This window comes from Pseudorca crassidens, chromosome 15, assembly GCF_039906515.1.
Source record: "Pseudorca crassidens isolate mPseCra1 chromosome 15, mPseCra1.hap1, whole genome shotgun sequence".
Classification (NCBI taxonomy): Eukaryota; Metazoa; Chordata; class Mammalia; order Artiodactyla; family Delphinidae; genus Pseudorca; species Pseudorca crassidens.
The window spans coordinates 74,155,522-74,179,513 of NC_090310.1; the positions used below are offsets into that span (position 1 = coordinate 74,155,522).

At 54.0% G+C, this 23,992-nt stretch overlaps 2 protein-coding genes across 9 annotated transcripts; one reads left to right on the forward strand and one right to left on the reverse strand.

Moving 5' to 3' along the window:
• Nucleotides 1-559: 559 nt before the first annotated feature.
• Nucleotides 560-12,859, reverse strand: MATN4 (matrilin 4). Of its 8 annotated transcripts, XR_010935361.1 has the most exons (12): nucleotides 12,523-12,859; nucleotides 9,955-10,068; nucleotides 8,640-9,209; nucleotides 7,785-7,907; nucleotides 5,843-5,965; nucleotides 5,631-5,753; nucleotides 5,415-5,537; nucleotides 3,416-3,829; nucleotides 3,162-3,314; nucleotides 2,702-2,808; nucleotides 1,421-1,543; nucleotides 1,120-1,315 (listed from the first exon to the last, which is right to left on the reverse strand). XR_010935361.1 is itself a non-coding variant. In XM_067708246.1 (11 exons), the coding sequence occupies exons 2-11, from the start codon at nucleotides 10,031-10,033 to the stop codon at nucleotides 973-975; spliced, it is 1,911 nt and encodes a 636-aa protein (XP_067564347.1). In that variant the 5' UTR covers nucleotides 10,034-10,068; nucleotides 12,523-12,859; the 3' UTR covers nucleotides 561-972. The 8 variants fall into 8 exon arrangements, 3 of the variants coding, with proteins under 3 accessions (XP_067564347.1, XP_067564348.1, XP_067564349.1); XR_010935365.1 differs by lacking the exons at nucleotides 1,120-1,315; nucleotides 2,702-2,808 and adding an exon at nucleotides 560-1,023 and having other exon boundaries at nucleotides 1,437-1,543; XM_067708246.1 differs by lacking the exons at nucleotides 1,421-1,543; nucleotides 2,702-2,808 and adding an exon at nucleotides 561-1,031 and having other exon boundaries at nucleotides 1,111-1,254.
• Nucleotides 11,240-21,286, forward strand: RBPJL (recombination signal binding protein for immunoglobulin kappa J region like). Its single transcript, XM_067708249.1, has 12 exons — nucleotides 11,240-11,258; nucleotides 12,491-12,599; nucleotides 13,871-13,996; nucleotides 15,193-15,263; nucleotides 15,433-15,548; nucleotides 15,817-15,991; nucleotides 18,565-18,702; nucleotides 19,117-19,226; nucleotides 19,500-19,652; nucleotides 20,401-20,556; nucleotides 20,689-20,792; nucleotides 20,903-21,286. Exons 1-12 carry the CDS (start codon nucleotides 11,240-11,242, stop codon nucleotides 21,174-21,176), a joined length of 1,551 nt encoding a protein of 516 aa, XP_067564350.1. The 3' UTR covers nucleotides 21,177-21,286.
• Nucleotides 21,287-23,992: the final 2,706 nt, after the last annotated feature.

Consider the following 23,992-nt stretch of genomic DNA (forward strand, 5'->3'; position numbering starts at 1 on the left):
TTTACACATAAGGAAACAAACCCAGAGTAATTTGCCCATAATCACTCTAGGACTGGAAGTATTTTCATCTTTGCACTTGGGAAATTGTACCAGTTTGTGCTCTTTACCTAAAGAGGATTCGTTTTTATTTTGTTTTTTTGGAGGTAAAACACAGGCTGGGAAGGCTACTCTGGGCCAGAGGTCCTGGCTGACACCCCCTCCTTTTCCTATCTAGTGCAGGGAGATAAAATCCAGGCGAAACTCACCTATCCTCCCCGCTCCCGTCCCGTTAGGGGATTCGATTACCGCCTCCCGCTTCTCGCCAACACCCCCGCCCCCGCCCCGCCCAGTTCGAACAGTTTTTGAGCCAGACTCGGGGACACCAGGAGATAGGCACGGCCAGAGAGCGAGGTGTCCGATCCGCTGGGGGATGGAGGGGCGCAGACTTGCCCAGACCCCCAGGGTACCCGTGGAGCCCCCTCCCTTCCCGCTGCCTGCATAAGGAGCCATCTGTTCTCAGCTGAATAAACAAGCGGGGGGAAGCCGCTCCCGGTCCCCTGCCCCCCGGCCCGACCCCCGCACAATGCGCCTTTCTCCGAGGAGACGCCGCCCGGGCGCCGCCGGAGCGCGCTCCGTCTGGCCTCCCCTCCGCCTGGCGGCACAGCAAGACACGCACACCGACCCCGTGGAAACCAGATTTTTTTGTTTTTTTTTTTTTTTTTGGTAAGAAAAAGAAAACAAAAAAAGAAATCCTACAAAGAACTGAGCGCAGCACGCGTCCCCCACATCCCCTCCCACGATCCCCCGCAGTCCGGCTTCTGGTCCAGGCGAGGCCAGCTCGAGCGCAGCGCTGGAAGCCCGCCAGCGCCTCCCCCCCGACAGCCCAAGCCTGGGGGACCCAGCTTCTGCCCGGCCCCAGCGCCCGGAAGGCGCACGAGGGGGCCCAGTCCGCGGGGCCGCCCCCCTTGCCCGGGTCCGGGCCACCCGCGTCCCTCACTTCTGGGTGGCCAGTTGGTTCTCCACATCCTCCAGGCGCGCCGTCAGCTGGGCCAGTGAGCGGTTAAGGAAGCCACCGGGGCTCGCGGGGGTCCCTTCTCCCCTCCAGTCCGCGCCCCTGGACCCAAAGGATATGATTCTGCGACAGACTCTCGAGCGCCCCCAGCGTGCGGCCCTGGAACTCCACAAGACTTTCGCACTCGCAGGGGCTCCGAAGCTCTGTCCCCGCGCTGATGCCCTCCTCTGGCAGCCGGGCACAGAGAGTGGGGGAGTGAGAAGCTGGAGGAGGACCAACCAGCCCTGGCTGAGGCTCTCCGATATCCCTCCACCCGGCCTACGGCTGAGTGTTCGGGTTTGGGATTTGGACAGACCTGGGATGAGTACCAGCTAGGTAGCTGTGATATTGGAAAACGCCCTCAACCTTTCTAAGCCTTAGTTTCCTTACCTGTAAAAATGGATACAATGAGAACACCTTTTCGTCCGGCGGTGCTCAGGATTCAGTGATTTTCGTGTGTGTACACATCTTAGAAGGTTTCTCAAACCTTGATGCTCATTGGAATCACCAGATCTTGTTAAAATATAGATTCTTGTTCTTAACAGGGAAGGGGCTGAGACACTGCATTTCTAATAAACTCCCAAGTGATGCTGCTGCTGGTCTGTGGACCACACTTTGAGTAGCAAGAGTCCACAGCAGCACTGTCCAAATGAAACTTTATGTAGTGAAGGAAATGTTCTGTATCTGCCTTGTCCAGTGCGGTAGCCACAAGACACAGGCGGTTATTCAACTTGAAATGTGGCTAGTGCGCCTGAGGAACTAAATTATTTAATTTAATGTAATTTAATTTAAATGGGTGTATGTAGCTAGTGGCTACCTTATTGGAGGGTGCAGATCTAGAGCATTTCCTGATGCAAGGAAACACTTTATAGGGTATTTCAACTAGGCCAATGGTTCTCCAAGTGTGGTCCCTGAACCGGCAGCATCAGCAACGCCTAGGAAGTTATTAGCAATGCAAATGTTCAGATTCCACCCCAGACCTACTGAGTCAGAAACTCTGGGGTTGGAGCCAACAATCTGTGTTTTAACAAACCTTCCAGGTGAGTCTGAGGCACACTAATGTTTAAAAACCACTGATCCAGGGGACTTCCCTGGTGGTCCAGTGGTTAAGAATCCCCCTTCCAATGCAGGGGACATGGGGTTAGATCCCTGGTGGGGGAACTAAGATCCCACATGTCGCAGGGCAGGGGGGGAATAAGCCCGTGTGCCACAACTACAGAGCCTGTGCGCTGCAACATAAGATCCCATGAGCCCCACGCAGCCAAAAATAAAAAATAAAATAAATAAATATTTTTTTAAAAGACCCCCTGATCCAAGTCTATTTCCTCATACATTTCAACATCTCTGAAATCCAATTGGTTGCCTTACAATTAAATTTGGCATCCTTTTTTTCTTAGCAGTATAGAAAATAACGAATCTTACAAGGGGTGGTATCTTAGAGTCACTGAATTATGTAAACGTGTGCCATTTTTAATATTACAGTACAATGCCTGGCACTTGGCCTTCAATACAGAGCTGCTGTTATGATTTAAAAGTTATATCTTAGTCTGTATGTCGTGTTTATCAATGGTATTGATAACAGGTCCAGAAAGGCTCCTAACTTTGCAGATGGGGAAATCAAGGAAATAAATATATATTAAATATATATACTTAATACACATCTTTGTGTACCTGAAACACAGCCAGTCCTGCCGCTTTGCCAGGTCTGTAAAGTTGAATTCCAACAAGGTAAAGGGCTTATGATGTGGCTCCCCTCACCAATGCTGAGTTGGGCGTGCCTTTGAAAAAATTCCCCCCAAATTATTCTGAACGCCCACTAATTTGGGGAACAGGTAGTTTAGTCCAGTGCTTCTTACACTTTAACATAATGCTAATCCCCTGAGGGTCTCGTCAAAGTGCAAAACTGTATTCGGTAGGTCTGGAGAGCGCTGGAAATGCTGTAGTTTTAACAAACCATTAGGTGACAGCCCTGCCGCCGGTCCACGGACCACACTTTGAGTAAAGAGGCTCTGTCCAGCGAGCCCATCCCCTGGCTGTCACTCAACGAAGGGGGCGGGAACGAATAGGACCGGGAGATCTCGGAGGGTAGGCAGTGAGAGAAGGGGAGGGGTCCCGAGACCAATGTGCTCACCCGGGCAGATGCTGCCTTTGAGGTTCTCCAGCAGGTGCGTCATGGTGCTGAAGTCGGGGGAGTAGGACACGTGCAGCTCCGCTGGCTCCGAGGCGATCTCTCGCAGCTCCTCCTCCACCGCCTTGCCTACGCCCACGGCGTACATGACGATGCCTGCAGCGTCGAGGGACTCAAGGGGGCACCCTAGGCCTCGGGAAAGCCGCCTCCCCGCATCCAACCCAACCTCAGGCCAGCGCGGCCCGCGTCAAGCCCACCTTCCTCCTTGGCGCGCGCCGCCCACACCGAGACGTCATCCTGGGAGCGGCCGTCGGTGAAGACCAGGCCCACGCGGGGCACGTTGAGCGCCCGGGGCCGCGCGCCCTGCGCCTCTGAAAAGCTGTGCTCCACCATGTGGCGCAGCGCAAGCCCGGTCATGGTGCCGCGCTCCATATACTCCACAGCCAGGACCGCCTGCTTCACCTCGGCCGCCGTGCCGTAGCGGCCCAGTGGGAACTCGGTGCGCACGCGGCTGGAGAACTGCACCAGCCCCACGCGCGTGCCTTCCGGGGACACGTCCAGGAAGTCCACGATCTGGTTCACGAAGCGCTTCACCAGCTCGAAGTTCTGCGGACGCACGCTCTTGGAGCCATCGACGAGCAGAACCAGGTCCACGTGGCCTTCCTGGCACCCTACGCCCACCCGAGCAGAAGAGCTGGGATTAAGGGATCAGATCCTTGGCTGGCAGCAGCCACCTGCTCATTCATTCACTCGCAAACATTTATTATATTACAGATACTATGTGTGAAGTCCTTCCTATGCCAGGCACTGTGCTAACTAATAATAATTATTATTATCATCAGTGGCATCATTATAATCTTTGCCATTTATTAAGCTCTTACCACAAGCCTGCTAAAAGCATCTTTTTAATCATCATCATCACAATAGCTACCATTTATTGATCACCTACTGTGTATCAGACAGAATTCTAAACTTTACCACTACTAACAATAATAAATAAAAACAAAAACATTACTATTTGACAGCTTACCATGTTACCAGGCACTGGGCTAGGTGCTTTATATATTTTTTCTCAATTCTCCCAATAACCTTGGGTATTATCCCCATTTTCTAAGAATCTGAGATTCTGAAGGATAAAGTCATTTATTTGCTCTGGATTCCACCACTAGTAGTGGCTGAGCCAGGATTTGAAGCCAGGTCTGTCTGACCCCAAAACCCAAGCTCTTAATCACTCTACAAGATTGCCTCCCCTGTTCTGAGACAGGGACCTTGCTAGGTCCTGAAGGAGGTTCGCCAATAAATGAAACATAATCCTGACCCATAGGATATCAGGATAGAGCAGAGCAGCGAGGCATGCCATTTGCTACCATCAAGGAAAGTGCTTGAATAAAGGGGCTTGCAGGGAGCAAGGTAGGGGTAATTCATTCTTCCTGGAGCTAGTGAGGAAGGCTGCATGGAGGTGGTGACATGTGATTTGATCTTCAGGGATGAGTAGGAGTTCTCCAAGGCATGAAGGGACATTCTAGATGTTGGGGGCAATGTGTGTGGAGGCATGGAAGCTGGGAGCCCTGGACACGTTTGGGAATGGGCAGGCCAGTATGGCTCAAATGTTCAAGTTTGTCAGGAGACAGGCTGATGGGGTTGGCTCAAGCTAGATTATAATGACCTAAGGCGGTGGTTTCAAAAATTTGACCACAACCCACAGTAAAAAAAAAAAAATTAATAATAATAATGTAACAATACATCATGATGCACTTATACTCACATATAATTAAAACTACGTTTCGTGAAACAATACTTACTCTTTCTACATCCATGCAGTAAACTCTATTTTCTCTCTCTCTCTTTAAAAAAAAATTCTAGTTTTTAACCCACTAATTTGATTTTGTTATCCACTGTGGTTACACCCACCATTTGTGTATCCACTGTGGTTACACCCGCCATTTGAAAAACTCAGGGGTAAGGCATTTGATCTTTATTTTGTAAGCACTGGTGAGCCACAGAAGGCTTTCGAGCAAGGGAGAAATGTGATCAAATATGTATTTTTGAAGTTAACCCTGGCAGCAGTGTAGAAGATTGAGGGGAAAGACATGGAGGCAGGGCAAGGCACACCCTCCAACTCCACCACCACCAGCGCACACACACACACTCATACCACATTCTTGGGCCACAGCAAGGACAGGACAGAGTCAAGGATACTCAGAATGTGGGCAGTGGGTCAGAGGCAGACAGAATCCCCTCCCACCCATAACTCACGGCTGCAGCTCTTGCCATCTGCCTGGAGCTGCCACCGCTCAGGGCATAGGCAGCGGTAGGAGAAGCCCTCACTCACGCACTGGAACTCGCATCCATGGTCTACGCCATTGCAAAGGTCCTGGGCTTAAAGGAGAGACAAGACAGAACGAGTCAGGGTGGACTCCACCAGCTAAGATCCCTCGTCGCTCTGCACAAATGCAGGAGACCCCTCCTCACCCTGACAGCTCCTGCCGTCGGGCAGCAAGTTGTAGCCCCCTCTGCAGCGGCACCGTGGCCCACCAAAGGTGCTAACACACTCATGCTGGCAGCTGTGGTTCCCAAAGCTGCAGTGGTCAATGGCTGGTGGGAAGGAAGAGACAGCAAGATGTCACTTCTGACTGGAGCCATCAGAGACCTTGGTCCAGGTGCTAATTGGGGGGTTCACTCACCCCTGCAGCTCCTCTGGTCCTGCTGGAGTACAAAGCCAGCTCGGCAGCGACAGAAATAGAAGCCCGGGGAGCTGACGCAGTGATGCTCACAGCCATGGGTCCCTTCAGTGCACAGGTCGAGGGCTGAGGAAGAGGTGAGGTCAGGCTATGCCCTGGGGCTGCCCTTGTCAGCCCTGACAGCACAACCACCTGGGGAGCTTTTTAAAAATACCTATGCCTGGACCCCAACCCCCCAAAATCCTGACTTAATAAGTCTGGGGTGGTACCCAGGCTTCTGTAATTCCTCCAAGCAAAGGCCCCCTTCCTACTGAGCCAAGCGGCCCTCCCAATTCAAGCTCCAGATGTATCCCAGTGGGCCCATGACTGAGCCAGGCATAAGAATGGGAATCCACAGTTGTAGAAGACAGGACCCCTGCCCTCAAAATGTTCACTAACTCACAGAGGAGGACCAGAGTTAGTGAGGCTCTGCCACTTTACCTGTCTGAGCCTCTATTTCCCCATCTGCAAAATGGGGATATAATGGAAGAGAACAGTTGTTATTTACAACTGCCTTCTGAGGAGGATGCACTATTGCCGCGCTGAGTATCTTCATGGTTTCGATGTGCAAATATGGCCTAGAGCTGAGCTGGGGAATAGGGGCTGGAGAGAGATGAGATGCCCTGCATAAAAGTGTGAGAATGTGGGGTTCCTAGAAAAGAGATGGGGAGTGGAGAGAGGAAAAAAAGGACAAGAGAGATGGTGTGGAGATGATTTACTGTGGGTTGAGTTTGCCAATGGAAAATCCCCTATAGAGGGGTGACTGAGGACTTTCGGGATCAAGGGTGCCTAATATCCAATTATAAATAATGGGTGTTTCTTTTTCTGTGTGTATGTTTGACTTCACTTAGACGTAAGTCACACCTCTGTCCACCCCCCATCTTTAGTAAAATAGACGTATGCGCGACTTAACATATACACGCCCTTGTGTGCACAAGTGTGTCAACCAAGGAAGAGGCTGAGTTACATCCACAGGACAAGAACAGCACGTGTGGATTGAGAAACTGCGCGAGGACCCATAAATCGAATTCAGCAGAAGCTCAGAGCTAGAGGTGACCACAGAATGTAAGCACTTGGGGAATTCCCGGAGATCTTGGGAAGGGTTTTGAATGTTCACAGGTCATCAAATGGGGCTTCACGCCAGCCTTTTCTAAGCCCCAGAAACAAGAAGACCCCAGCTGACATCTGGGTTATTGGAAACACAGGACCTCTTTTTCCAGAATGTGGTGAGCTTGAGAGATGATGCACGTAACTAACGCTCCTAGCTTAATGTCTGATGCTAACCTGGCATACAGTAAATGACAGCTGCCGTTATGATCAAAGGATTGGACATATATACACAGGGGGAAAAATCCTAACTGCATAAGCAAGGCATTGTGTGTCATAGCTTTTCAGAAAGCAAACATGAAGAACCAGGCCTTGAGAGATCTGCAGCTGCAAAGAGGAGTGGCAAGAGCAGCCCAGGTGAGCAGCCCGGAAAGAACTGAGATGCAGAAGCAGGAATGAGCAGCATATATGGGGGTGGGGAATGTAGGAGATGTATGGAGACCCCAATTCTGTCAAGTAACAGAAACAGTAAGGATATGCCTGTGAAATTACACAAGTTTGGGAGCTGTTTTGAAGCCAGGTAGGAGATGAGCCTGAAAGAGGGGGGAGACAAGGCTATAGAAAATACACTTAACTGTATTAACTGTATGACCTCTGTGAGGTCAAGATTTCTAGCCCTGGTCCCACCAAGGACTTACATGACCCCAAGCGACACCTTCCCTTTCCTAGACTTGTAAAGTGAGGGAGCTGGACTCTGACCTCCAAAGGCCCTTCCAGACTCATTGTACTGATGCTAGGCCAATGGGGAGCCACAGAAGGCTCAGGAGCAGTGAGACTGGAGGGTGGGGGTAGCTCTCACCCAAACAGCTCTTGTCATCTGCTGCTAGCCGGTAGCCGGGGTTGCAGGCACAGTGGAACGTGCCGGGGGAGCTGACACATTGGTGCTGGCAGCCGTGTCCCCCCTCAGCACACAGGTCCTTTCCTGAGGACATACAAGAGTAGAATCAGCAGGGGACAGATGGGGAGAACCCTCCAACAAGAGAGAGCTGAATGAGGTCAGAGCAGACCCCATGCTCAAGGATGTCTTTAGATGGAATATGACTTGGTTGAGAGGGGCCAATACAGGTGGGAGGTCTTAGGGAAAGTATAGGTCCTCAGTGGCCCCTGTGAATAGGCTCGGAAGACAGGAGCACGGGGCCAGAGCTGTCAGTGGGATAAGGGAAGACTATACGGTGTAAAGTAGAGGAAGAAGAGAGATGCTAAATCAAGGTAAGCGGCATAACTCAAGGTGTGACGAGAACAGATCTTGCAGCATTGTGGGAGGGGCTAAAACGAGAGGGGGAGGGGTCATCCCCAAGTGGGCGGGGCTTGACGCCCGAGTGGGCGATGGCTCTCAGCCTTGAGGGGTGGTGCTTCTTGTGTAGAGAGGCGGTTTTGGAGTTAGACATTAAGCCTGTGGTAAACCACAACAGCTCAACAAGGTACGCGGGCACGCTAAACGTTGCTCCTTGTGGGCGAAGCCTTGAGCAAAAATGAGCAGAGCTGGAATTCCACACAACCCGTGGTAGGCCAGGGCAACTCCACGGCCTGTTGGGAGGGGCTAAAGATGGCGTGGGCGGGGCCAGCCGGGAGGGGGATAGGATTCACTGTGGTGGGAATGAGAATCGGAGCGGTTGGAGAGTTCGAGTCTCGCTCCAGCGCTCCCCTCACTCACGACACAGCCGGCGCTGGAACTGAAGGCCAAATTCCTGGATACGGTCGAAGGACTCGACGAGGAAGACGTGCTCGTCCAGCGGGGGGGACGCCATGGCGCGCAGGGAGGCCACGTCAGCGCGCTGAACCCCCACGGCGTAGATCTCGATGCCGCGGGCGCGCGCCTGCGCCGCCACTTCGGCCACGCGATCCTGGGGCCGCCCGTCGGTCACGATTACAGCGACGCGCGGCACGCGCGCCTCCGGCGGGCGCGCGCCCTCGGCCACACTGAAGGCCACGTTCATGGCGTACTGGATTGCCAGCCCGGTCATGGTGCCCTGCGCCAGTGGCACTAGAGTGCGGATGGCGCGCTCCATATCCTCGCGGCGTGAGAAGGTTCCGAGCGGGAAGACGCTCTGCACTTGACTCGAATACTGGATCACGCCGACGCGCGTGGCGTTGGGCCCCACGTCCAAGCTGCGGAGGAGGCTCACCAGGAACTGCCGCATCGTCTGGAACTCGAAGGGGCGCACACTGCGCGAGCTGTCAATCACGAACACCAAATCCAGGGGCCCAGTACGGCACCTGGGACCTGCGAGGAGATCAGGGAGGACTTTCCTAGGTTAGCCAAGCCTCACGTCCCGGGAGAACCCCACAGAAACCCAGGGCGGAATGGTGCTCTCACGGTGTAACAGCGCCCAGCACAGTCTTAACCTAGCAAATGCAGGTTAGCTCCATCCACTCACGCAGCATTTGAGGAGGGCCTGGACTGGGAGACTGCACCAAATCTCTATCCTACAGCTCTGAGGGCTATACTGAGGAGGTGTTATCCACTTGCAAGGAGGGCGAGGGGACGTCGCAAACTCAAATGCCTACAGGAGTTAGGCAGGCAATATAAATAAATATAAATAAATGAGTGAATGTGATGGGTTAGGACGGAGGACCCAGAGAGCCTCTATAGCTCATAAAGTGGGCAGCTCCAGACAAATGTTGCCTTGCAGCCGTGAGATCTGCCAACCCCATGGTGGCAGATCTTGGGTCTTTTCAAGAGAAGCCCAAAATTAGGGTTTTTATGTGAAATCTCCTGATTTTTTTCAATTAACTTAAAAAAATTAAACACCAACTGGACAGTTCTGCATGAGCCCAACTTGGGTACCTCCAAGCCACATCCTACAGATGGGAAAGCTGAGGCCCAGAGAGTTGAAGCTGTGAACTCGAACCCAAGCGCTATGGTTCCAAAGCTCTTGTTTTGCTCTCCCCAGCAGGCAGTTGGCTGCAGATGGAGAACCTGCTTTTGCTCCCCTCCCCCTGCTTCTGAGGGCTGGGTTCTGGCTCACCTGCGAACTGGAGCTGGGTTTCCCAGGGCTGGAGAAGGAGCAGGAACATGGGCAGCTGCGAGCATAGACGCCCCCTCATCGCCCTCGGGGAACAGAGAACAGGGGTATCAGAGCCTGAAGGGAGGAAGGAAAATAGCAAAGCAGTAGAATTTGCAGAGTTCTTATTCTAGGTGATGGGCATTTTGAGGGGGAGGAGGGTCATGGGTTTATTTTACTAATCTCTCTAGTTTTGTGTATGTTGAAATTTTTCGTAATAAAAAAATTTCATCACGGTGAGATTGCTGGAAACACAAGGAATTCTGCTTTGCAGAACTGCAGAATAGTAAATACATAGAAATGAAGAGTGGCCCCCGCTCGCCACAACTGGAGAAAGCCCTCGCGCAGAAATGAAGACCCAACACATACAAAAAAAAAAGATACAGAATTTAAAAAGGAGAAGCCTTGGACTTCCCTGGTGGTCCAGTGGGTAAGACTCCGCGCTCCCAATTCAGGGGGCCTGGGTCTGATCCCTTGTCAGGGAACTAGATCCTGAATGCCACAACTAAGACCCGGTACAGCTAAATATATAAATATTAAAAATAAAATAAAATAAAAAGGAAAAGCCTTTCCTTAATGCCAGCCACGATGTTAAACGTTTTTCATGCATCGTGGCATTCATTGAACCCTCTCGACAATTCTATGGGTCTAAGGCTGTTGTTGTTCCCATCGCACAGATGAGGAAACAGGCTCAGAAAACTTCAGCGCTAGTACCCGAATTCGCGCGGCAAGAAAGTGGCTGCACCAGGATACAATCCTACGCCTGCGGGGTTCCGAGAACCAGCCCGCGTGAACCTTTGCAGAGGGAAACGATTCCCCACCGCACCCCCTCCTCTCTGCATACAAGGCGCCTCTGTGTGACTGTCCTCCCGCCCACCCCCCCAACCCACCCCACAGCCAAACAGGCACCGCCCCATTGCAGGCCTGCATCGCGTTGGTCTAAACCCTCCACGCAGATGAAGTCGCGACTTGGCGCCGCCCCTTCCCGCCAGCTCTCAGGAGAGGCCGCCAGGGGGCGCCTTCGCGCGTCTGGCTGTGTTGGCTAGGTGGCCGTGGGAAGCCCACATCTGCCCAGCAGGTGCCCCTGCCCAAAGCAAATAGGGGGCTGGGAGCCCCAGGGCCTTGGAGATAAGGCCCGGGCAGAATATATCCGGCGTTAGGGCCAAAGAGCAGAAGTGCGCAGGGTTCCGGGGACAGTGGCATTGGACGCGCCCCGGACGCGAGCCGGCCCGGGCCTCGGAGCGCAGCCATGGACCCTGTGGGGGCAGGTGAGCGCTCACTCTCCCGCGGCCCTTGGCGACGCCCCTTGAGAGTCATGAAGGACTCCCATTATACAGATGGGAAAAGTGAGGCCCAAGAAGGTGGCCCGCCGAGCTGCAAAGGAACCTAGGACTCCTGGCTTCCCTTCTCCCTTCTGAGCTGTCTGGCAACCTGGCCCCTAGGCGTCACCTCTTTTCCTTCCATTCGCTCCCTGGGTCCCTACCCCACCCCCACCCCCGCACCCCCTGCTGAAGCTGTGTTAGCCATTTTTCTGTTTGTGTTTCTTGGCAGAGGGGGCCAGCTGACCCTAATCCAACCGCAGCCCCGCCCCCTCCCCAATTCCGTGAATGGTCCTATTCTGAGCAAGGTCGGGTGCCTGGAGGGAGCGACAGGCGCCCTTCCCGTCCTGGATCCTCACCGTCTTCGCCTTTCAGGCCTGGTAGAGGAACAAAAATCCCTCTGGCAGGACCCATCGTGGGAGGGTGACTAAGCCAGATGTGCCAGCTGGAGGTGGGAGGGTGTGGAATGCCTTCTCCAGCTTGGGCCACAGTCAAGGCAGGCGAGCACCCTTGCGGAGTATGAGGGTAAAGGCACAGGGGCCTTCGCTGCCTCCCATCCGTTCCTACCTGCAGAAGCCTCTAAGCCCCCAAACCTTGATTAAGTTTCCCCTTATCTTGCTCTTGGCCTGAGCCAACATCTCGCCTGGCGCCCCACCTCCACCCAATCCTAAAAGTCGAAATAGTCCTTGCCTCAAAGTTCATCACCTTTCCAACCCCTCATTCTACAGAGGAAGAAAGCAGGACCAGAGAGGGTAATGTCTTGCCCGGGTCACACAGCAACGTGGCAAGGTGACAAAGTTGACACTAGAACCCAGAGCGCCTCTGAGGCGGTTAATCATAGCTTTAAGAAGAAATGCCCTTAGGGTGGGGAAAGTGGACTCTTGAGGGAGGAGAGGTCTGCGAATAATTCCTCAAGAGTTGGCTGAAGAATAAACACTTTGAGGACGTTCCGGGGAGCGGTGGGGGGGGGAGGGGAGCCGGGGGGGGAGGTTCCTGGAGGGAGGAGGTCAGGGAAAAAGTCCCCCCCTCTCCATTTTGGCGGCCGTGCTGGTGGGGCCTCAATTTGGAAAGGACCCTACATAGGTGGGGAAGGGCACAGCAGGTCGGACGGGGGCATCGTAGGCGGTGCAGCTGCGCTTAAATATGGTCGCCTGGTCTGGCTGGATGCCTGCTCCCCGCAGACCCCTCAGCGCACCCAGGCCCTCTGACTCACCTAAGCCTGCCGGACAGCTCGGAGGCGCGGCCGCAGAGCGGAGCCGACGGGCGGAGCCTCCCGGACAGTTGGACCAGGTAACGGCGCAGGAAGCGTGCCCGAGGTGCGGACGGCCAGGCAGCTGGAGCGAGCGGAGGCGGCGGCCGCATTTAACCCGGGGGCTGGCGGGTGGGGAGGGGGAACGCGGGCCGCGACCCCTCCCACTGGTAGGGAGCGACTCCCCTTCCTCCAAGGGCTGGGGCGGGGCCAGCGCGGCGCCCCCTGCTCCCGCCACCCCTGGAGCCGCAGACGCCAGCTGCGGGGCCAGAATCGGGCTACGGTTGGAGGCTGGGCGGCTACGCTCTCCGCAGCTGGAATGCGTTGGAAGCCTCCGAGGCCCTTCCCCGGGGAGAGCCCCAAGGGGCGGAGCGGGGCCTGGCTCGGCCGCCGGCTGCTTGGCCCCGCTTCCGAGGGCGCGGCCCGGCTCTTATCCCCCGCCGTCCCCTCCAGGGGTGGGGAGAGGTCCCGCACTCTGATTCTGCGAAGAGGGTAGCCTCAGGGTTCATTGCTCTTCCCAGGCCCCACCTGGTAGTCCCTCAAATTCCGCCATCACCGACGCCTTTCCACGGTCTCTGCAATTACTTAGGTCTTGGGCCCATCACCCTCACCCATCAAAACTCCCAGGCGAAGGCGCCACCAGGCCCCTAGGCTCTAACTGGCCCACTCCACAGGGCCGATGGAGGCCCTGTAATCAGGAGAAGGAAAGCTAAGACAGCAACAGGCACCTTCTCTTGGGAGAAAGGGGGCTGAGAGTGTTGCTTTAACCTGGAAAAGACGAAAATATTCCCCCAGGATCCTGGGCACACAGTTTGGGGGCCCATCCATTTTCCCAGGCATCTGCAGGTACGCGAGAGACCACTCTGGTCCAGGGGTCCAGCAAAAGCTCCCCCCCATCAAGACTGCACCGGGGTGGGTCCCCCCAGGGTGCAGGGAAGCCAGGCGCCCTCACAAACTCTGCCTCCATCACAAGACCGGCACAAGCGGGGCCTTTGTGGCTCTGGGGCCTCTCCCCAGTGCTCCAGGCTGCAATGGGAGTGGAGCCAGACTTGCAGAATGGCGCCTGGGTGGTCCCGGGTGGGCTCCAGGCAGACCTCAGTGAGCACCACGCAACCCAAATATTTAGCCCACAGCTTGCACCCAAGTCCCCTCCCTTGCCTAAGGCTTCTTCTCTTTGACCCCGAGGGGGCAGACCTAGAACAGTCCCTTCCTCCCATTCATTGCATTCCACCTGCCCCCTTCGGGCGCGCGCTATGCCACCTCGCCCCTTGACGCTCCCTGCTGTGGGCGGCCGGTCTGTCCCCACTCCCAGGTCATCCCCAGAGCCCGCCGCGGTCCTGAGGGAAGGTGTGCGCCAGTGCCTACAGCAACAGTGCGAGCAGACGGTGCGGATCCTGCACGCCAAGGTGGCCCAGAAATCATATGGAAATGAGAAGCGGTAGGTCCCTCAGTGGCCCTCCAAGGTCCCTGCGACCCGACCTTCTGCCCTGTGTGCCCCTCCCTTTTTAGTGTCTTTTAGAACCTGGAGAGGACTCAGGGCTCAGCTATTGGCCAATCAGGGGCCTTTTCCTTCAGCCACCATCAGCCCTGACTTCGGTTTATAGCAGAACCTCCCTGTGAATCTCTAGTCCCCATTCACTCCCTCATTCACCCATTCATTCATTCTTTCATTCCACAACTACCTACTGAGTGCTTATCATGTGTCAGGCTCTCTGGCACTGCTGGGCACCGGGCATACAGTTGAACAAGACAGCTATGGTCCCTGCACTCCTGGCATCTTCACTGTCGTGTGGGAGAGACAGACAATAAACTCCTCACAAATCAGTAAACAAGAGGCTTCCAGATTGTGGTGAGAGCTAGAAGGGAAATAGAACCAGGAAAGGTGATAGAAACTGAGGAGCGGGGATGTACTTTAGCTAGCAAGGTCAAGGTGGTAGAAAGACCCTTTAAGGAGGTGACATCTGAACTAAGACTTGAATGTGAAAATGGAGCCAGACATGAGAAGATCACGGGGAAGCGTGTTCCAATTAGAAGGAACAGAAAACACAAAGACCTTGACACAGTACTAGCTTGGCCTGTTCCAGGACAAAAGAAGTCAGAGTGGCTGGGATTAGAGAAAGAGGTGGGCATTGCAGGAAGTAAAGTTGGAGAGGCAAGCAGCGGCCAGATCATGTGAGGACTTTGAATTTAAACGGCTGGAGGATTTTAAGAAGATGAGTAACATAGTCTAAAAAAATTTTTTTTAAAAACACATTCTGGCTGCTGTGTGAAAAACAGGTTGAAGCGGGTAGGAGTGGAAGCAGAGAGGCCAGTTGGAAGGCTGATGCAGAGGTCCAGGCAAAAAGCTATGGCAGTAGGGACTAAGGTGGAGGTGGTGAGAAGTCAGTGGATTCTGGATATGTTTTAAAGGGAGTGGATAGGACTTACGGATGGATTGAATGAGGAATGTGAAAGAAAGAAAGATTCGGGTGTTCATGGGGTTCACAGTCATGGAGAAGCCTGGGGAGAGCGGTGGGAAAGATGTGTGTAGGGGGGGAATCAAGGATTCTGTCTGGTCTTTGCTACCTTTGAGACGCCTACAGGACAGTCAAGTGGAGATGGATACACGAGTCGAGCGCTTACATGTCTCCGCAGGTTCTTCTGCCCCCCGCCCTGTGTCTACCTCGCAGGTCCCGGATGGAGGGTGAAGCCAGTGCAGGGCCAAGGTGAGGGAGGACTCCAGGGATGCCGGGCGCCACCCTCTGTAAGGGGACCCTCAGTAGGGCTCGGGAGCGGGGCGGTTCTCAGTCGCAGTCTCAACGCGCCCTCTGGCGGCGAGAACTAAGCTTGCCTGACACTTGAGTCCCTCCAGAGCCCGCTCGCGTCCCTTTCCAGCCCACCAGGCAGGGGAGACCGGGCCCATCGTCTGCGGTTACATGGGACTGGACGGCGCGTCCGGCAGCGCTGCCGAGACGCAGAAGTTGAATTTCGAAGAGCAGCCGGACTCCAGGGTGAGAGCGCATGGGAAGGGGGTTCGATTCTTGCTCCCATCCTTGCCTCTCTCTTTGGTGCAGGGGGGCTCCTTTACTCCCCTGCAGAAGCCAAAAGATAGGTGAGGATGCCGAGAGACCGGGGTTCTGCCTTGAGGGTGCGCCCAAGAGCTTGGACGTGCAGCTTCATGTCACGTCCGACGGGGCGGACGTCAGATAACTGGGGAAAGTCAGTTCATCCAGGGACTGAGGGCTGGGGTCAGACGACCCATCTCCGCCAACCCTGTAGGAATTCGGTTGCGCCAAGACCCTGTACATCTCGGACGCAGACAAGAGGAAGCACTTCCGGCTGGTGCTGCGGCTAGTGCTCCGAGGGGGGCGGGAGCTGGGCACTTTCCACAGCCGCCTCATCAAGGTCATCTCCAAGCCCTCGCAGAAGAAGCAGTCGCTGAAAAACACCGACCGTGAGCGGGGTGGAGCCTGGCCGCTGGGCGGGGCGGGGAGGTGCCCCTGGTCTGGAAGCTGCTAGGTTTGGGAGGGGGGAGGGGGAGATGCCTGGATTGTAGGGTTGGGGTCAGAGTGGGAGAGGTGGAGTTTGAGTCGGAAGGGGGCGGGGTCTGGGTAAGTAGGTGTGTGGCTTAGGTCGGGGAATGGGAAAAGTTGGAGAGGCAAGAGCAGAGGGAAGGGGACAGAGGCCGACTTGAGGTTGGGGGGTCCCCAAAATGGTCGGCAGGTGTTGAGCCAAAGACAGATTAAAGGTGTTAATGAGGGCTTCCCTGGTGGCGCAGTGGTTGAGAGTCCGCCTGCCGATGCAGGGGACGCGGGTTCGTGCCCCGGTCCGGGAAGATCCCACATGCCGCAGAGCGGCTGGGCCTGTGAGCCATGGCCGCTGAGCCTGCGCATCCGGAGCCTGTGCTCCGCAACAGGAGAGGCCGCAACAGTGAGAGGTCCGCGTACCGCAGCATAAAAAAACCAAAAAAAAACCCAACAACAACAAAAAATGAAGGGTTAGGGATGACCCGGTGACCCCCAAGATGGCTGAACTAGGAATCAATCTAGTTTTCAGCCTGGGTTTTGCTGCAGACTTGGTCTTCATTTCCTGATGTAAAACAGAGCTGTTACCAACCAGTCAGTGTGCTGATCCCGTGGGTTGTTTTGAAACACTCCTCAGCACTTTCACCCACTAAAAGAAAGGCGGGATTCTAAAAGAAAGGCTGGGCCTGTGAGCCATGGCCGCTGGGCCTGCGCGTCCGGAGCCTGTGCTCCGCAAGGGGAGAGGCCGCAACAGCGAGAGGCCCGCGTACTGCAAAAAAAAAAAAAAAAAAAAAAAAAGTGATAATGAAAAGGCAGGGGAAATTCAGTTAAAAATATTTATCCAGTGCCTGATGTATATGCAAGTATCTGTTCTGGAGGAACGGACAGCCTAGCAGAGGAGAGAGACACACACAGCTGATCAAAGAGACAGTTTGAGATAAGTACTGCCCTGGATGCCAAGTGACAAATCCCAGGGCTGATGGCTTTGAAAATACGAGGAAACAAAGCCTGAATGACAATGACTACATCACTGCTACCCTCACTGGAAGATGGAAGGGAGAAGTAGGGGACGGGGGACTTTCTTGGCAGGTATATACATACATCACCCTGTTTGATGCTCACCCTTGTAAGGTGAGTCATCGATGAGGAAAATGAGGTTTGGAACGTTCATGCATTCATTTAAGAAATATCTGGGCCTAGGACTTCCCTGACGGTCCAGTGGTTAAAACTCAGCGCTTCCACTGCAGGGCACGTGGGTACAATCCCTGGTCAGGGAACTAAGATCCCACATGCCATGCAGCGTGGCCAGAAAAGAAAGGAAGAAAGAAAGAAAGAGAGAGAGAGAGGGAGGGAGGGAGGGAGGAAGGAAGGAGGAAAAGAAATATTTGGGCCTGTCACCTTCAGGTGACTTGCCTTAAGTTTTCCCAGCTAGAAAATGGCCCACCCAGGGTTTGAACTTGAGTCAATGTGACTGTGAAGCCCAGCTCCCACCCCTACACCTTACTGTCTGTTAAAAACCTTGAAGAATGTCTCAGATCCAGGCAGTGCTCTGGCTGGCCCTTGGTGTCAGGAAAGGGCCAGGCAGGGGTAAAGTGGTGTAGTGTGATGGTTTCGAGTGCAGATTCTGGGGCCAGGCGGCCTGGGTTTCAACCTGGCTCTGCCACTGGCTAGCTGTGTGATCTAGAGGGAGTTGTTCTCTTGAGTAGAGATAATATTATCTACCTCCGAGGGTTGTTAAGAGAAGCAAAAGAGCTAACACATTTTAAGCATTTAAAACAGTACCTGAAACACAATAAGCATTAGCTATCATCATTATGCAATGGATAGGAACTTGGGTTAAGTATACATTGCGCACCAACAGTATGCCTAGCGCTGTGAGGGGAGAGAGGGCGATGACCCAGTGCTTTCTCCCCAGGTGGTCAAAATCCAATTAGAAAACAAAGTGGCTGCTCTGAGCCCGTGTTAAAAGGCTGGAAGAGATCAATGTCAAGCCCTAGAAATGTACTGCTGTTTCACACCACGCAGCCTTTGCTTACGCAGCCCCCTGAGCAACTCCTACCTACTTCATGCTTCCCAGCTGAGAGTATAACCTCCTCCAGGAAGCCCTCCTTAACCCAGCCAGCCCTCACTATATCATATGGAAATTTTATATTTATTCCCTGTCTCCCCTCTGAGACTGTGAACTCCTCTAGAGCAAAACTGGGTCTAATTCACCCTTTGGCACCCAGTACCCAGCACAGTGCCAGCCACCAAGTAGGCACTTAGTAACTACTTGATAAAATTCTGTTTATTGAACTGAAGGATGCCCAGGCAGCAAAAAGAACCAGACAAAGGTACAGAAGCAGGACTACAGCAGGTGCTAGATAAATAGCGGTGACATATGAATGCCCAGTGTGTCTGGGAATTTGAGCCAGACTGGCTCAGGGGACAGAGGATGGGAACTTACCTGGCAAGTCCAAGGGACCAAGCCAGTCAGGGGCACTGATTCCACCTCCCCTCACAGTGTGCATATCCTCGGGCTCAAAGGTCTCCCTCTTCAACCGCCTGCGCTCCCAGACGGTCTCCACGCGCTACCTCTCTGTGGAGAATGGGGACTTCGTGGCCAGTGCGCGCCAGTGGGCTGCCTTCACTCTCCACCTGGGTAATCCCACCAGCAGGCCTGGGGCTGGGCACTTCACATGCATTCCCTTTTTAAATCTTCACAACTCCTCAAGGAAAGTAAAATTTGCCCCATGGAACAGAGGCTCAGAAACACAAAAAGACTTGCCAAAGGTCCCAATGAGTTGGTGACTGATCCAAGCTATTCAGACTCCAGTGTCCAGCCCCTTCCCTCAACTCAGCCCCCACCCCAGGGGGCAGACATTCGCAAGGATGGCCACAAATGACATCTCCAGGCTGAGAATCTTCAGCCTTAGCTGCCTTCCTGTGTGCCAACCTTGCCCATAAGACCCATGTGCAATGTGAGGTGGAGCTAGAGGCAAGAAGGGTGGGATTTGGGGCAGAAGCTTGGAACCCCTGAAACCCTCCTTCCTTCCCTCCTTCTTTTTACTCCCAGCTGATGAACACTGTTCCCAGGGAGACTTCCTGCCTCGAGAGGGCTATGTCCACTACGGCTCCCTGGTGCAGCTGATCTGCACGGTCACGGGCATCACACTACCTCCAATGGTATGGGAAGGAAGGGCACAGCTGGAGGGGTCCCCCCAGATCCACACAGAGGGTGTGACCCACAAGTGCAGCGCTGGAGAGTGAGAGCCCAAAGCATGATGACACCTATCCTCACTTGGGATACTCAGTGCTTTGTGGGGCTGGGTGGAGGTCGAGCGCTGGCGTGGGGGGAATATGCCAGTGTCCTGCCTGGCTACCGAAGAAAGAGAGAAGGGAAGCCTGTGGGCACCCAGGCAACTTGCTGCCACGCTTCCTCCCACCCTTTTGCTGTAGATCATCCGCAAAGTAGCTAAACAGTGTGCACTCCTCGACGTGGATGAGCCCATCTCCCAGCTGCACAAGTGTGCATTCCAGTTCCCAGGTGGTCCTGCAGGAGGAGGTGGCACCTACTTATGTCTCGCCACAGAGAAGGTGGTGCAGTTTCAGGTGAGAAGCAGAGAATATCAGCACCAAGGCGTCCCAGAAAGTCAGAATGCTGAGAACGTAGAACGTAAGGTCACCATCAGCATCATGGCTGCTACTTACTGAGCAATACTGCCTCCCGTGGAATGTTAGAATCGTAGACTATCGGGACAGAATCAGAGAATGTAGACAAAATAGTGATAATGGTGTTGAGCAATACTCCTTCCCAAAGGATATTAAAGTCATAGAATGTTGTGATATAAAATTGTAGAATGTAAATTAAAATAATAATAAGTAATAGTATTGAGTATTATCGAGCAAAGACTATTAGAATCGTAGAATGTTAAGACAGAATTGTGGAAAATTACTATTATTATCATAGTAATAATATATTACTATAAATACAAATAAACTATTATATTATCATAAGAGAGAAAACCATAACATGTAGAAAATAACATTATTATTCAGCAATAATCCCTCCCAAAGAATTTTTAAATTTTGGAACGTTAGGGCACAGAATTGCACAATGTTTAAAAACATGGAATTCTAGAATTCTAAGAAAATACACCTTTAGAAACCAGCTAGTCCAGCGAGCTGATTTAACTCTAAAGAGAGAACTTAAGGGTTTTGTCCAAGCTCACAGGGCAGGTAAACTGCAGAGCCGAGGACCAGAACGCTAGGAACGCGGAAGCCTCTGCACTGCGCTGGATGGACGCGCTGACAGCCACCATCCGCGGCTTCTGCCCCATCCCCTCGGATCTCCCCCCAGGCCTCCCCCTGCCCCAAGGAGGCGAACAAGGCAGTGCTCAATGACAGCTCTTGCTGGACCATCATCGGCACCGAGTCAGTGGAATTCTCCTTCAGCACCAGCCTGGCGTGTACCCGGGAGCCTGTCACTCCGGTGCCCCTCATCAGCACCCTGGAGGTGAATCGCGCGCTGGGGGACGCTGGCGGGCGTGGATACCGACCGCGCTGGAGGGTGGGAGTGCAGGTGAGGGAGGGCTGCGGGCTCTCGGCCACCGCTTCTCCCACACCCCCTGGTCTCACCCTCCCCCAGCTGAGTGGCGGGGGCGATGTGGCAACACTGGAGCTCCACGGTGAAAACCTCCACGCGGGGCTCAAGGTTTGGTTCGGGGAAGTGGAGGCCGAAACCATGTACAGGTATGAGGAGGGGGGACTCCCATGGGTCCCAGGGAACGAAGCAGGTTAGGGGTGGGGGGATGCATGTCATCACTCTCACTGCAGCCCTGACCTCGATGCCCCACCCCCAGGAGCCCGCGGTCCCTAGTGTGCGTGGTACCAGACATAGCCGCCTTCGGCAGCGACTGGCGCTGGCTGCGCACACCCATCACAGTGCCCGTGAGCCTCGTGCGTGCCGACGGCCTCTTCTACCCCAGCGCCTTCTCCTTCACCTACACCCCGGAGTACAGCGTGCGGTCCGGGCCTCCGGGTGCCTCTGCGCCCGCCGCCGACGCCGATGCGCTCCTGGAGAGCATCCATCACGAGTTTACACGCACCAACTTCCACCTCTTCATCCAGACGTAGCAGGCGCGGGGTGGACGCGGGGCCTGATCCCCGGCCGGTTTGCTGGGTCCTGGGCCCTGCCCTCTGCCCCTGTGCTGCGGAATTGAAGGCTGCAGCCCGAGCAGCAGAAGCCTCTCGCCCTAGAAACCCGTCCCTGTGGGTCTAACACGGGTCACTCACTCCTCCTTTTCCAGCTAGGAAGACACGACCTGAGTGACGCTCCCTTTGTGTCCAGTCAGGAGTGTGGCTTTCCCTGTCTTTGTTTCTGGTTCACTCTCTAAATCAATCACACACTCTCCGTCCCTCAGGAACTTTGTAAATCTCTCTTATTTGTGCATCCCTATCCCTCCATCTTTGTCTTTCTCCATCTCTCTATGTGTCTTGCATACAGTTCCACACACTCTGAAAAGTGTGTGAAATTCCAAGCCTAGAGCATTTCCCCTCCCGGCAGCTGTGTTTCCCCTAGAAGAGGAAATCCAGAGTTTCACACATCCGGGCAAGGGACAATGGACTCCTGAGGCGTGGCCTGCTTGCCCTGATGTACCAGGTCTTACGTGGAACACTGGATCCCACTCAGAGCACTGAGTCCCTTCTGGAGCATGGGGCCCCTGCCCCGGAGTACCGGGTTTCAGCCTGCAGTACAAAGCCCTAACCCTCCTTATTCTTCCTATGGCTGGAGCCAGGTACAGTACCCATGCGGGCTGTTTGGTCTCTGGTCCACAACTTTGGTGGCTGGTTAGATCCCTAGTGTGGTGGTCAGGTCTTGCCATCTAAACTGTCTACCCAGGCATTTCTCTCACAGGCCCAGTAAAATGCAGTCCTGAGGGTCAGAGATTGCTCTGCTGTCCTATCCAAGGCAGGGTCTGATCTGTATGACCCACCTCCACACAGAGGGAGGTGCCCCAGTGTACTTCGCCCCCCGTACACACAGAGGAAAGGACCACACGTGCGATGGAGAAGATAGCTTACATTTGTGACCCTTTCTGGAGGAGGAATGGGGGTTCAGAAGCAGCCAGCATCCCTGAGTCCCTGTCCCTGCCCTGGGGACCACCTGTTGCCTCTGGGGATAAGTTACCCTGCTAACTATCCCTCCACCTCAAGCAGAGTGGCACCCCAGGCCCAGGGGCAACCACAGGACACAAAACAAAACTTTCCGAAGACAACTCCAGGCAGAACTCCTGGGATCAACTGGGCGATAAGCCAGCCAAGAAAGTAGCTTCTTTGCTTGGAGCCCAGGGACCAAATCAAAATTCATCCCTGCCCAGCCTTCCCACCCTCTGCCAAGTCCATGCTCTACAGGGAGGGTCCTGGGTCGGGCTTTTGGAACAATGAGGCAGATCTCAGAGGTGCCAGCTACTTGTACCAGCCCCTGGGGGTGCCGAATGGGGAGAACTGGTCTGAAATGTGGGTTGAGAGCTCTCACCCCTCTGGGTCTTCCTTTGAACTCTAAGTTCATTTCCTGTGACACTCTTCCCCTAGAACACGGAAACCCCCGTGAAAAAGAAGCAGCTGACATTTCCCAAGGGGGCGAAATGGGCTTTGCTCTTAGGCTCCCCAAAGTCTTGGCTAAGTTCTGTCCTCTGCCATCAGCAAGCTGAAACCCATAATGATGGGAAAAGAGAAGCTTGTTCAAAGCCTGGCATGGCCCCGAGAGTGGATCCTGGCTGAGGAACGCAGAGAGCAAATTGATAGGAAATGTCCTCGACATGAGTGCCTGCCCGAGGAGAGTTTGAGCTCACTGCTCCGTGAAGATGTTGAAGCAGGAAGCCACTTGTATAGAGGCTAAGAGGAGTTTCATAGCACATCACATGGGGAGTTAGGGCTCAAGGGCCTTTCCAGCCCTGCCCTCAAGAACTTCCTCTACCACTCCACAAGGCAGGAGTCCTAGAAGCCAAGGACCTAGGTTGACCTGAAAGCCCAGGCCCAGCCATGCAGCTCTGTCTTTTTTTGCACTCCCCTCAGGGCACCCCAGGACGCTTGGTTCCACCTACGCACCCACCTGAAAGTCTGTGGCCTCAGAGCTCCAACCCTGGCCTCTCTTCTGAGTTCCAGCTGCTGGACTGTCCTTGGACGTCTTCCCTGCTGTGAGCCTGAATCCATCTAACATCAAACGCCCCTCTCTCTCTCCTTCCCTTTGGTAGAATAGGTTTCTTCCTCTACTCCACTGCTGCCCTGTTCTCCAAACTCAGCTCACAGAGTAACTTCTTCAAGATTTCCACAAGGCAAGACTGGCTACATAACTTGTAGGACCCAGGGCAAAATGAAAATATATGGCCCCTTGTTCAAAAATTATTAAGAATTTCAAGACAGCGATAGCAGAGCATGAAATCAAGGCAGGGCCCTGCTAAGCACAGAGCCTTGTGTGACTTTCAAGGTCACAAGCCCACGAAGCTGGCCCTGGCCCCAGGCTTTCCATCTCTTTTTCCCATAGAATCCCACTGGGACCATGTACTGCCCACCTTGGATCAAAGAGCTTTATATATGCGTCAATTGTCCCCTCTAGACTGTGACCTTCATATGGAAAGGAGCTCATTCAGGTGTGTCTTAGGAGGTGCATTACAACGCCTTGAACAGAGTTGGCGCTTAATAAATACCAAATTGCATGGCATTGCATTGGCAGGTATTTGGATTTTCCAAGTGCAAAGTGAAACCAGCAGATGGCACTGTTCTCCTCTCAAGAATTGAGTTTGTTTTGTTTTGTTTTGTTTTTTTGCGGTACGCGGGCCTCTCACTGTTGTGGCCTCTCCCGTTGCGGAGCGCAGGCTCAGCGGCCATGGCTCACAGGACCAGCCTGTCCGCGGCATGTGGGATCTTCCCAGACCGGGGCACGAACCGGC